The following is a 13,510-nucleotide window of genomic DNA, read 5'->3' as shown; positions in this document are numbered from 1 at the left end:
TGAGCCACATACATACCCAGCCCTTTTTATATTTTATTTTGAAACAGTCTCACTAAGTTCCTTAGGGTCTTACTAAGTTGTTTTGGTTGGCTTTGAACTCGTAATCCTCCTGCCTCAGCCTCTGGAATCACTGTTATTACAGGCGTGAGCCACCGCACCAACTTGAAGAAGACTTTTTAATAGTTTGAATCACGCAAAGGTGCCATAGAAGCAGTGAGTTCTTCGTTTTTAGGGTGTTCAAGCAGAAGCTGATCACCATTTGAAGGCTGTGCAGAGGATTTTTACACATGGAGAGAGGTGGCACCATTAATTCATGTGTTCACAGACTCCGGAGCCAGTTTCCTAGTTTCAAATGCCTGCCCTGTTTCTTCCTAGTTGTATAAATAAACTGGGGCAAATAAAGTCACTTCTCTGAATGAATTTCCTCTTCTGTAAAATGGAGGTTATAATGGCATTTTCTACGTGGAACTAATTTATAAGAATTAAACAAATAAATTTATCTAAAAGACAGTGTTTTGTACAAAATAGGCCACTATTGAAGTTTCCTGGTCTTGCTACTCTCTCTATGGTCAGGGGTCACAGTGGTGGTATTGCTCAAGGTCAGACTGAGCATCACTGTGGCATGGGTCATTCATGAAGGACACAAACAGAAGAATCTCCAGTAATGACAAGTGATATGAAAACTGTCAAACAGGATGGAGGTGAGAGTCTGGAGGCCAAGACATGCAAAGAAAACCACTCTGAGTCCAGACAAGAAAGGGATGGCGGTGAGATGGTTGGGAGCAGAGCCTTCCCAGCAAGGGATCCAGCAGATTCTCCCTCTGGTCAGAACAAGCTTGTTGTGTTGGGCCAACTGAAATAGAAAAAGGCCTGTGGAAACAATCAGAACCTGAAGTAGCTACGCCAACCCTCGAAGAACAGGAGGAGCAGGACTGGCCCCACCAAGATACCTAGCTATAACCACAAGGCCAGGCAATCAAAAGTGGGGGCATGGGGCTCAGAAAGGAGGGCAGAGGAGGGCAGGGGAAGAAGACAAGAAGTCCATGAAACAAACTAGGGGGCTCAAACACAGAGCTCAGTGAAGGCAGAAGGAGCCTCATGATCCATGGGAAAGGTGCTGGGAAACAGTCTCACTTGAGAAAAAAATAGAAGAATCTTTTCATCCCAGCAGATAAAGGATGAAATACATAAACGTGAAGGCTGGAACTACAAGGTTAATAGAAAAAGGAAACAGGAGAATATCACTGAAATCTAACTTCTAGAAAGAACTTCATAAAGTAAACTTTAAAAATAAAAATCAAATGCCTAATGAGATATTGGTTATGTCAAAGTTAAAGACTTCTGTTCAGTAAATGACATGACGGACAAAGTTATTAGACAAACGACAAAATGAGAGAAGATGTTTTACAGCGTCTAAGATGAGCAAGAGATTACTACCTATCTACCAAAAGGAAATTAAATCTCCTTTGAGGAAGGAGATTTAATATATTAAATTAATTACACATAAGAAACATTTGGAATTCAATCAAAATGATGAGAAACTCAAAAGAATAGGACAAAATTATCGCAGTGCAAAAGAAAAGTCAACCCATTACAGCAGACTTAGAGCTGATCCAGATATCAGAGTTACTAGGTAACTGAGGTTTTAAGATAAAAAATATGCTCCATAAAATAAAGAAGATGAAGGACTGAAATCTTTTTTAAAATAAAAATTCAAGAATAGAAAAATAAATAACTGAAAATGTATTTGGTAAGTTTAACAGCATATTAGACATCACAGAAGAGAAGAAACATGAACTGGAAAGTAGAGTAAGAGAAATACCCAGACAGAAGTACAGAAAGGAAGAAAAAAATGAAAAAAAAAGAAAAGAATATTTAAAAGTTATAGAGCATAAACACAGTAAAAAGATCTATTATATGTTTTGACTAAAGTCCCAGGAGAAAAGAGAGAGGATGAAACAAAAACAATAGTTACAATGATAATAAAAAATAAATAAAAAATTTTAAAAAACAAAAAAATAAATAAATAAAAAATAAAATGATAATAGACAATACTTTTTCAGAACTGATGTGAAATATCAACTCACAACTTCAGGAAGCTCTATCTATCCCAAGTAGAAATATCAAAGAAAACCACATCACTGTCAAACCACTGAAAATCAAAGTAAAAGAAAAAGTTTTAGAAAAAACTGGAGATAGGGCAATAGTCAGAGGTCACATTACCTCTAGGAGAGCAATAAAACTGAACTGATTTACCAACCTTGATGGTGAAAGTCTAAAACAATGGAGTGACATAAAGTATTAACAACAACAACCAAAACATCCATCTAGAATTCTATACCCATTAAAACTATCTTCAAAAATAAACGTAAAACAAAAACACTTCCAAACAAAAACTAGTTCAAAAAATGTAGCACTAAAGAGAGTTTTTAAGCAAAATAAAAATGTAAATATAATAACTACTCCAGTTAAAATTTTTAAAAATCACACCAGATTAAAAATTTAAGCATATGCTGCTTATGAAATAAGATTTAAATATAGACTATTCTACAAGGAAATCTCAACAGATATATCCAAAAACTGAAATGGTTAAAAAATACATTTATATCTCCAGAGTAGAAACAAGCTAGAAACAAACAAACAAAAAAAAAGATAACCAGAAAAATATCCCCCAATATTTAGAATTATTCAACACATGTATCAATAATCTCTGAGTCAAAGAAGAAATCACAAGGAGAATGAGGATATATGTTAGCTAAATTATATGAACATATAACATATTAACTTGTGGGCTACGGCAAAGCATTATGTAGAAGGAAACTTGCAGCAGCCTTAAAATATATTACAAAAGAAGAAAGTTGAGAATCAGTTTTTAAAGATCCATATCAGGCGAGCACTCTACCACTGAGGCACGGCCCCAGCCCCAAGAGAGCAGAAAAGCAGCGACCACTGATCACATAACCTAGGTGCCAGAATCCCACGAGGCTGTTGCCAGAGGAGAAACCTGTCAGCCAGTTTCAATCCTGAACTTGTGCACAAAAACTCTACACAGCATATCAAGAAATCAAACCCAATGATAAAGGAAGAGATCATCGTATCCAAGTGGGGTTTATTCCATGAGTGTAAGTTTGGTTTAACGTTAAAAATCAGTGTAGGAATTATCCAGACCTGTTGTGAAAAAAATAAAAATAGGGTAAAATCAATAGAAATAATGCCTGAAAGGAGCCTGATGGGATATAATTTGTGGCTGTATCTAGAAACACAGGCCACATCTCTCATCTTAGGCAGCCGTCTGTGTCACTACTCGTTTGGGGACCATCTGCTGAAGGCTCTTCACCTCTGGGAAGAGGTGAGAAGGACCAGGGAGACCACCCTGCCCTGAGGCTTCCCAGATGTGCAACCTCTGGGCTCCATTCCTTTCCTGGTTGACTGTAATCAACCTTGCCCTGCCTACTCCGTAGACTGGCTAGAATAGGAAGAACCCCTGGAACTGGGAGCAGTGGCCCATGCCTGTAATCTCAGCAGCTCAGGAGGCAGAGGCAGGAGGATCGCAAGTTCAAAGACAGCCTCAGCAAAATTGAGCGCAAAGCAACTCAGTGAGACCCTGTCTCTAAATAAAATACACCATAGGGTTGGGGATGTGGCTCAGTGATCGAGTACCCCTGAGTTCAACCCCTGATACCCAAAAAATAGAAATTAAGAAAAAAAGAAGGGCCCCTGGAAGCCATCAGGGGCTGGACGACACGTGAGATGTGGCATTTCTTTTTGAAAAGGCGCCACCTTTTTGCAAGGCCTGCTCACCTGAGAAGCGGGGGCTGGCTGCTCTGCCGCTTGAATGCTCTTTCCAGCCTCTCCTGGGGTACCCTGGAAAACCCACCAGGCAGGTACAACTTCATGGGCGATTTCTCCTCCTCGATGGGACCGTTCTCTGCTGGGCTATCCTCTGAAAGACCTCTTGGTCTGGTCTTGTCCCAGTGGAACAGTCCCGTGCGGGGAGTCTGGGGAGGGCTGCTGGGAGTGGCCTTGCACTTTTCCACAGATGGCTCACTGGGCGGGCCCCGGGGGCTCCTGGAGACTGAGCCTCTGCTGGAAGCTGAGTTGTTCTGTGAGGCTGCACAGGCTGGGGTATGGGTGGAGAGCTCGGGCACCTTCTCACTCTCCTCCTCCTGCACGTGGGTCTTGCTGCTGGGGGCCGGGGACCTCCTCAGAGAGCGCTTTCGTAAAGGATCCTGGGATGGGAAGGATAGAGGCACTGAGGGTCCCCTTCCAAGGGAGTTGGAAAAATACTCCATCCATTGGCCCATAATGGTCCCTCTCCCAGGAATGTCTGTCCCTGTCACCAACTCTTTTCCCTAAAATCCTGCCTATCTTTTGGCCCCCACTCCTGCCCTGATCCCCAGGCTAACACACCCCACCTGCACAAACCCAGAGCACCCGGGCCTCCTTCACACCCCTGATGGACAGCAGGTTGGCGGACAGGGAAAGCTGCCACTCAAGTTTCTAATTCCTGCATCCCCACCTACCAGCTGGATCACCTGTGACAGTTATTGAACTTCTCTTTCCCTTACGTCCAGAGTACATCACCTGCCATTTCTAAATCCTAAAGCCTCAGAAAATGAAAGTTCCTGTTGGATTCCCGTGGCAAATGCTTTTCCACGGTTGTGAGGTTGCTTCTAGTCTTTTTAAGTGTGACTTGAATGCTTAGCCACGGAAAGCCTTGTGTACTTGCTTATGGGACACTACTGCAAATCCTGCTACCACGGGCGTTACATGGCTGTGATCCAGGCGCTGAGCTTCCTTACTGAAATCAAAGAAGCACTCGAGATCTCAAGACCCAGCAGGCCCACAAGTTTGGGGTGAGGGATGTTCGGCCAGCAGTACTTACCTCCTGTGAAATCCTGATACAGATTAAATGAGGCTCTAGTTTGTACTATAGCAGTCCATAGGAGTGCCCCTCTTTTGCCCCCCTCCCCATTTCCATCTGGTGTCAACAACCCCTGACAGTAGATCAGGAGTGGCAGAGGTCCTTCTTCACTCCTCTCTGGCGCCCACAGAGCTCTCAGCTCAGTCGCCAGTGTCTCACAAGCACTTAGTTTTTAAAATGGTGAAATTCCAAAGGAGTCCACTGAAATGTCCTTGCTTCCCTATTGACGATTAACTAAGGAAATGGGAACTTCTATCATGATCCATTAGGTGGGGAGAGACAAATACAAACCTACGAGACTTTTCCTTGATTTTGATTTTAGGACCTCTCGGCACATCCAGAAATAATTCAGGGCCAAATGGTAGCCTGGGCTGGAATAAGGAGAGCTAATTTTGTCACATTCTGACCTAGTGGAAATTACCAGACACTATAAACCTGCTCCAAAAGCTGCCCAGGGCATCCTCCCCTGCACAGAGCGAGACATTAGTCACCATTCCCAAAGAGACTCAAACCTTCTGGCCTTTTATTTTATCCCTCAGTGCAGAGCTGATGTAGGAGTAAAAAAATGATGAAATGCATGGCACGCTTGGGCTTCTTTCTCTTGAGCAACCAATAAATATGGCCAAAACACAAAACACCTTCCAGGAATTCTGAAAACCTATCCTTCCATGTCCTTCACAGGATTCAGAAGCCCCAGGAGAAAACCTCACCTTCCAAAACAATTACTAGGTAATGAGGTCACAGGTAATGAGGTCACCACCCTTGTAAGAGATGGACACCCTTGTCTCATGGCACTGGATTAATTCCTGCAAGAATGAATTGTCATTAGGGAGCCTGGCACCTCCTCCTCTCTCACATGTGGTCCTGTCACAATGCCACTTGCCATGTCGTGATGCAGCCAGAAGGCCCAAGCAGATAGGCCCTCCCCACCTTGGACGCCCAGCCTCCAAAACTGTGAGCTGATTAGACAGATCTCTTTTCTCTATAGATTAACCGGCATCATGTATTTTGCTAGAGCAATAGAAAACTGACTGAGACAGTAATGTTTGGGCCTTTTTCAGGGTGTTGACTTTACACACAAAGCAATAGTGAGGGAAACTGCTGGCCCTGAACATGAATCAAGGCAGCGACATCAAATTTCACTGGTGTACAAGGTATTCTCCATCACCGTCTGCTTGCAATAAAAGTGAGTAAACACAATGCGAAGCTCACTTAAGAATATCCATGGTGAAACCTAAATATTGTTGACTTTATTCAATCTAGACAGAACAGCACACACCTTTTCCATCTTCTGTATGACCAAATGGGAACTATGCCTACACATTCTGCTAAAGTGTGAAGGATGGTGGTCAGAGCTTGGGCAGCTTTCTAAAGTGTGAGCAAACTTGCTGATTTTCATGGAACCACTGACAGACTGGTGATTCAGATTTGGGTATTTGGCAGGCATTTCTTGAAAAAAAAAATTGAGCCTGTCACATCAAGGCAAACGAATGGTACATTGTTGTCAGTGATAAAATATAAGCTGCCAGGTAAATACTGGGATTTTGGAAAACTTGTATCTGCCCCTGTGAGCTTGAGGGCTTCACATTACTTAAAAACTCTTCTCATGAATTGGATGGTGACATCAAATGCAATTTTTTTTATATAATTAAAAATGTCCATGATTGGAAGATCTGTATAACTCAGTAATATTTTCCAAATGACTAATGCATCATGTTACTAAATCATGCAGGGGCAAAAGATTCAAAGTGCAAGAACAATGGAAATTGATAAAGGATAAAAAGTGCATTGATATGGTTTAAGATTCCATATTAAGAATCTATAGTTTGTCCAGGCACAGTGGTATATGCCTTCAACTCTGGAGCAACTCTGGAGGCTTAGGCAGGAGGGTCGCAAATTCAAGGCCAGGTTCAGCAACTTAGCAAGGCCCTGTCTCAAAATATAAAAAAGGTTTTTAAAACTGGGCTAGGGATGTAGCTCAATAGTAAATTGTTCCTGTACCCCCCCAAAAAAAGAAAAGAAACTAAAGCCTGTATAGTTTTCGGGTAGTATCAAAGAAGAATATCCTAGTTTTCCAAAAAAGCTATTAAAATACTTTTTCCCTTTTCCAACTGTTTATCTGAAGCCAAATTTTCTTCATATACTTTAACTAAAACACTTAATTGCAACAGACCAGATACAAAAGCAAAAATGAGGCTTGAATTATGTTATATAAGCCAGACATTAAAGAGATTTGGGGAAAAATAAGTAAAACAATGTTACTCATCTCAATAATTTTTCATTTTGGAAAATATCACTTTTTCATAAAAAAATACACTGTGTTAAATATAATACGTTCACTACTGTTGTTTTAATGATTTCATGAGTAAACATTTTTAATGTCTCAGTTTTCCTTTCTAATAATAAGTGTCAACAGACACAATCCACATTAAAAAAAAAAAAAGCTCTTGTTTTCCTCAGTAATTCTAAGAGCATAAGAGGCTGGAAAGATCCTGAGGCTGGAAAGTCCCAGAACTAATGCTGTAATCTAAACTTGCAATCAGACAAGTCCCCATCTCCGTGTACCTATCTCATGAACTAAGTAGCTTGCCCTTAACACGACTAGTCTAGTCCCTTCCAAAACAACCTGGTCCACTGATGAGTGGCTCCTACTGAGAGAGAGATCCTCAGACCCACAGGGACAACTGTGTTCTCTGGAGTCACCAAGCAAGTCTACACCACTCAACTCCACGAAGGCCAGCAAGCTCATACCTGGGGCTCCACGCACCTGTGATGGAGTCCCCTGCTCTCAGGAGGCTTATGGACTAAACCCAATGTGAATAATAAGGCTCATCAAAGATGCCACTCCAGTCCATCTGTTGAGAGCCACTACCTGCAGATACCAAGGAGTTCCTAAAGTCTCATCCATGGCTGATTAGAGAGAGAAAGAGAGAAAGAGAAAAAGAAAGAGAGAGAGAACTGAGGTCAACTGGTAATGTCTGCTATAGGCACAGCACCCCAGAGACTTAGTCCAAAAGCCACATATTTGCAATTCTGTGTCTAAGCAGGAGGCCATTCCTGCCTCCATATTTGAAGAAATCTCTTCCATTCTGCCAGTGAGATGTTGAGATTAAATATCTCCATCTTACAGTCTTCTCCAAACTCTTCACCTTCCTAACCCTTCATTCTGGACCCAGAGCAGTTTATGAATCTCTCTCTTCAACAAGGTATCTACGATGGCAAATGACATCAAGCTGTGGCCTGAGCCCCCAGAGGGGAGCAGACTCTTTCCCTTGATCTGGACACCAAGATGCATGATCCCAGAGCCCGAGGGGGCCTCAGACACCTCCCTGACAAGAGAAATAAAAGCCTTGATGAAAGATCCCACAGGACCCAGGCAGAGGCAGGGAAAGGACCTGCTTCTTCCTGTCCTCACCCTAAATGGGTGAAAAGAATAGAGCCAGCGAGTCCAGCCACATTCACACACACAGGTGAGTGAGCGGGCAGGGCACAGGCCACGGGTGCTCTTTCAGTCTGCTCCGGTTCCCGGACACAACTGATGCTGCCCCTGGAGTCCGCTGTTTGATGTTGCTTTGCTTTTCTGCTACTTGATGTTTTGCAAATTCCTCTGACATATGTCCTCTCACTCAGTGTCATCTCCTGTCGAATGAGAACATAACACCGTCCTTCCTTCAAGGAGATCATCATATAATAATGCAACTTTTTTGAAAGAGAAAAAATAAAATCAGAACAACTGAGAGGGTAAGGACTGGGGTGTGTACTCCCTTTGAGCTATCATCTTTTTAAAGAAGATATTCTTTGGAGGTGGGGAGGTCCCCTTCTCCTGGATTCCAAAGATGGAAATGAGATTGTGTGTTTTTATTCTGTAAAGAAATAGTAGGTGTCCTACTCATTACAAGAGGGGTAAACTGAGGGATGGGAAGGAGATGAAGCCTGTCCAAGGACCCACGGGTCATTGACCATGGAGGCAGGGAGGGAACAGCGGCAGATGATCTTCCTGCCCTGCGCACAGATTCCCCCTTCTTGGGCTGTCCTGGGGCTGCCCTGATAAGCCCAGGCAGTGCCTCCGGCCCAGTTCTCGCTCCCCATTCTAACAACAGGAGAAAAAGCAGCAGCCCCACCTGTGCGGAACTGGCAATGGGCCCAGCCATCATGCCTCGGACGATCAGACCCGACTTTGGCCTCGTCTTCTCTCCTGTCCTCTTCATGTCCACGGAAGACTCTGAAGAGTGAAGCTTGTCCATCCTCTCCCACGCAGACACCAAAGCGGGGCTTTCACCTGCAACCAAGTGCACGGGCTTGCTTTTGTGGTGGGGCCTTTTAGATGATACAAGATGACCAAGGACATCCCCGTCAAGATTGTCAGTTCTGCAAAAAAGGAGTATTTCCACTAAAACAGATGCCCCAGGAGGAACCGTTAACAACAAGAAAGTCCACAGTCAACAGTCACTCGGAGCAAGCCCATGCATAAGTAGGTGCTGATCCCTAGCCTTCTCATGAAAGGTCAAGAACAGGAAATACTTTCTGGTATCAGGGCAAGTTCAGCTGACAAAATAAGACCAGGAATCAAACAAATAAAGCCGGAGATGATGATTCATAATAGGAACCCTCCAGGCCTTACAACTAGAGAACATCCTTGGTCTTCTGGACCTGTGTGATAGGGGGAAACCAGAGCCCTGGGATACAGCCTCACTGTAGTCCTCTGAGGGGGTGGAGAAAGCTCGTGGTGAACTTGGCATTCCCCAACTGTTAAGGGAAGGTTGGGCAGGTGTGCCTGTGGCTTCTTGAGAGAGAGGGGGAACATGTATGTGTGTACGTCGTGTATGTGTGTGTGTGAGAGAGGAGAGAGAGAGAGAGAGACAGAGAGAGAGAGAGAGAGAGAAACAAAAGAAGGTGACAGTGAGAGCAAACAAGGAGTGAGAAAGAACAAAGCAAGCAAGAAAGACTAAGACAAAGCAAGAAACCCAGGTGAAGAGGAACTCACCCTGGATGGCTCCGAAGCCAGTGCTCTCCTGGTAGGCTAGCCTACTTACCGTACTGGCTTGGGTGGGTACTGACACCCACTCTACGCCAAGCCCTGGGTCACACATGACAGCCACAGTCGTGCATGCTGTGACTGGGGCATAGCAAGCAGAGGAAGGGACTGGAACCCACCTGGTGAAATGCAAAAGGGCTTTCAGGGAAGGGTAGCCTTGAGTCAAGGGATTGAGTAAATAGGAGACCCCCAAGAGAGAGCCCCAGGACCCAGCTTATGGGATGTGCTCAGATGAGCCATGGGGCTGCTCATGGGTGGGGTTTTGCAAACTATCCAAAGGAGATGGGGTTTTCTCCTGAAAGCTGTGGGGAGTGGCCTAGCCACACTTGTTTTGTGGAAAACGCTCTCACTATCTCAGTTCAAGGATGGGTTCACAGAGAAGATGACCAGAGGCCTAGAGGCCAAGGCAGAGCCCACAGGAGTTAGGCAGGGAAAGGGGATGGGAAATGTGAAGTGAGACCCTTGCAATTGGACAGGGAAGGGGCAAAGCATCTAACATTATCGGGGACAAAGACCTGCTGACAGAGCTCAAAGAAAATGGCAAGAAGAAGGAATAAAGGGGAACACTCAGGTGCTGAGTTGGGTACCTTGGTGGACTCAGGAGCTTCAACTACTTTCCAACCATTTTCTTGCTGCTATTTATTTATTTATTTATTTACTGTACCAGAAATATTTAATTTCCCAGCTGAATAAATGCCTTTGAGGGAGAGGCCACCTTCTTCATTCCACCATCACAACCTTTCACATCTGAACCATTGAATGAATTGTTTTTGATGGTCCCCGCCCTTCGGCAGCCTGACACCCATGCCCGGAGATTTAGCTTTTCTTAGGAAAGGAAATGCTTTTCTGCCAATCAGAACAAAAGACCCATTTCCTGGAAGTGAAATCATGACTGGTGACCCCATGCCATATGTGACAGTTGTAGTAGTGTTAAATCCACTATTGGTGACTGCATGCAGGGTATGAGGGTTGTAAGTTAGTGTAACTGTTCTCCAGAAAATAGAGGTTCCATCAGGAATGCCAATTCACTTTCTTGGAGAGTTCCAAGAGATCATTGTCCTAGGTACATGTATGATGGCATGAATGGTGTGAATCCACATTGTATACAACCAGAAGTGAAAAATTGTGCTCCGTTTGTGTGCTATGAATTGAAGTGCATTCTGCTGTCATGTATAACTAATTATAATAAATAAATAAATAAATAAATAAATAAATAAAAGAGTTCCAAGAGACCTGATTTTTCAGATTCTCTCTAATTCTACAGGGTTTAATTGCCTTTCAGAATACTATATTCTGTGCTTAAGAAAAATCAAACTGACTGCATGCAGGGTATGAGGGTTGTAAGTTAGTGTAACAAAGAAAGCCCCTGAGCCTAAACAATCACAGAATTTCAGTTAGGCAATATGAAGCTGAAGTATTCTCCATCCCAAAGTGATCCATACTGTTGGCCTCTAGAAGAAAATAGCAGGGTCCCATCACAGAGATATCTGAAACAGAGTGTGAGAAATTAAATAATGTGTACTCCAAAGGTGTCCCCATCCCAATCTCTGTCACCTGACGTGGTGAAAGGGCCCATATGCATATGTATGTGTGTGTCTGTGTACCCTCTTACCATGTCAGGAGATAAACTACAACAGTGATTCTGTTAAGGATCTTGAGATAGGGAGATCCCCCTGGATTAACTGGTGGTCCCAGTGTCATTGCTGGAGTTCTTCTTGGAAGGAGATGGGAGAATCAAAGTTAGTGGTGAGGTTAGGGGCTGTAATGGTGCAAGCCGAGGTCTGTGTGGTATGCTGTCAGGTGGCCCATGAGCCAAGGAACGAAGGTGACCTCCAGAAGCTGAGAAAGGACAAGCAATGGAATTTCCCTCAGAGCCTCCAAAGAGAGCTGGGACCACAGGCACCCTGTCTTTCACCCAGGGAGACTGACTTTGAACTCATGACCTCTAGAACTGTGAAGGAATACGTTCCCATGGCTTTATGCTACTGGGGTGGTTAAATTTTATGTCAATCTGGTTAGGCTCTGGTGCCCAGGTGTTGAGTCATCTATGTGTAGATGTTGCTCTGAAGGTTCTTTGTAAATGCAATTAACATTCCCAACCACTTGACTTTGAGGAGAACAGATCATTCTCAATGATGTAGGTGGGCCTTGCTTTATCTATTGAAGACTTGAAGAGCAGAATTTGAGGTTCCCCAAAGAAGGAATTCCTAAGATTGTACACGAAACCACATCTGAGTTCCCAGCCTTCAGTCTGTTCTGCAGACTGTAGATTTGCCACAATTGTATAAGCCAACTCCTTAAAACAAAGCTATTTTGAAATAGATAGATAGATAGATAGACAGACAGATAGATAGATGGATAGATAGATGGTCTTCAGCTTATAACAGTTCTACTTATAAGTTTCAATTTCATAATGGTGTGAAAATGATACACACTAGGTAGAATCCATGCTTCAATTTTTGCATTTTGATCTTTGCTACTAATGTGCAGTACAATGCTCTCTCAATAGTAGGCAGTGGCAATAAGGCTCAATTCACAGTCAGCCTCACAATCAATCACAAGAGGAAGCAACCAACACTCCACAGTGTGCTGTGTTGCTAAGTTATGATGTCCTGTAGGTTTGGTGAATTAAATGCATTTTTGATAGGATTTTTTTAAACTATAACAGGTTTATCAGAATGTGACTCCATTGCAAATTGGGGATTATCTCTATATGCTGTGGGCCCACCCTTACCAATACACCCACTAAGTATACAGTGATTTGTTATAGCAGCAATAGGAAACTAATACACAGAGTAAATGGGAAGAGATACCTGGCTTTGCCTGTTTCTGTCAATGATGTTCTCCATCCTGCGTCTTCATCTGAAAGGTCATATATATTTACCAGCTTGGTCTCTGAGCATCTCAACGGCAATTTGTTAATTTTCTTTGGAACTGAGAGTGCAGGGATCGGGGTTTCTTGAGTTAAATTGTTATCTGTTTTTCCAGAGTGATCCAGAAAATATCTGGTCATGAGTTCAAGGTTTGTTTTTAGAGGATTTTCTTTTGCCTATCGTTGAGAGAGGAAAAGAAACATTAATTATGTGAACAGCTTCCAGGGAAGGAAGGGTGGGAAAGTAGCTATTCCAGTTCTTTGAAATAAGCTTATCAACTTCTCACTCACTTGTATATACTTTCAGAAAATATGAGCTGGCTGCCTATAACATATGCCAGGCACCCACTGAGGGGGCCCCAGATACAGAGGTGAAGACAACATTTCTATCCCAGAAAAACTAACATCCAATGCATGGCTCTGGAAACTCAACAAACAATTATACAAGGATTACTCAAGTAAATCTTGGTATTTTTCTCCTAGGAATAACTTTATAAAAAAACATATTCTTTTACAAGTAACAATAAATGTTGGCAAGGATGTGGGGAAAATGGTACATTCAAACACTGCTATAAATTGGTGCAACCACTCTAGAAAGCAGTGATTCCTCAGAAAACTTGGAATGGAACCACCATTTGATCCAGTTATCCCTTTCCTCGGCATGTACCCAAAAGGTTTC

The 13,510-nt window shown here is 43.1% G+C and overlaps 1 protein-coding gene across 1 annotated transcript in view; it reads right to left on the bottom strand.

Moving 5' to 3' along the window:
• Mindy4 (MINDY lysine 48 deubiquitinase 4) overlaps positions 1-13,510 on the bottom strand; it is a 111,092-nt gene that overhangs the window by 86,742 nt on the left and 10,840 nt on the right. The window contains exons 3-5 of the mRNA XM_076863769.2: positions 12,773-13,008; positions 9,046-9,292; positions 3,802-4,229 (exon numbers count right to left, since the gene is read on the bottom strand). Of these exons, the coding sequence (XP_076719884.2) occupies positions 3,802-4,229; positions 9,046-9,292; positions 12,773-13,008 (911 nt within the window). The remainder of the gene's footprint in view (positions 1-3,801; positions 4,230-9,045; positions 9,293-12,772; positions 13,009-13,510) is intronic.

This window comes from Callospermophilus lateralis, chromosome 1 (assembly GCF_048772815.1).
Source record: "Callospermophilus lateralis isolate mCalLat2 chromosome 1, mCalLat2.hap1, whole genome shotgun sequence".
Lineage (NCBI taxonomy): Eukaryota > Metazoa > Chordata > Mammalia > Rodentia > Sciuridae > Callospermophilus > Callospermophilus lateralis.
This window is presented reverse-complemented; position numbering and strand designations above follow the sequence as displayed.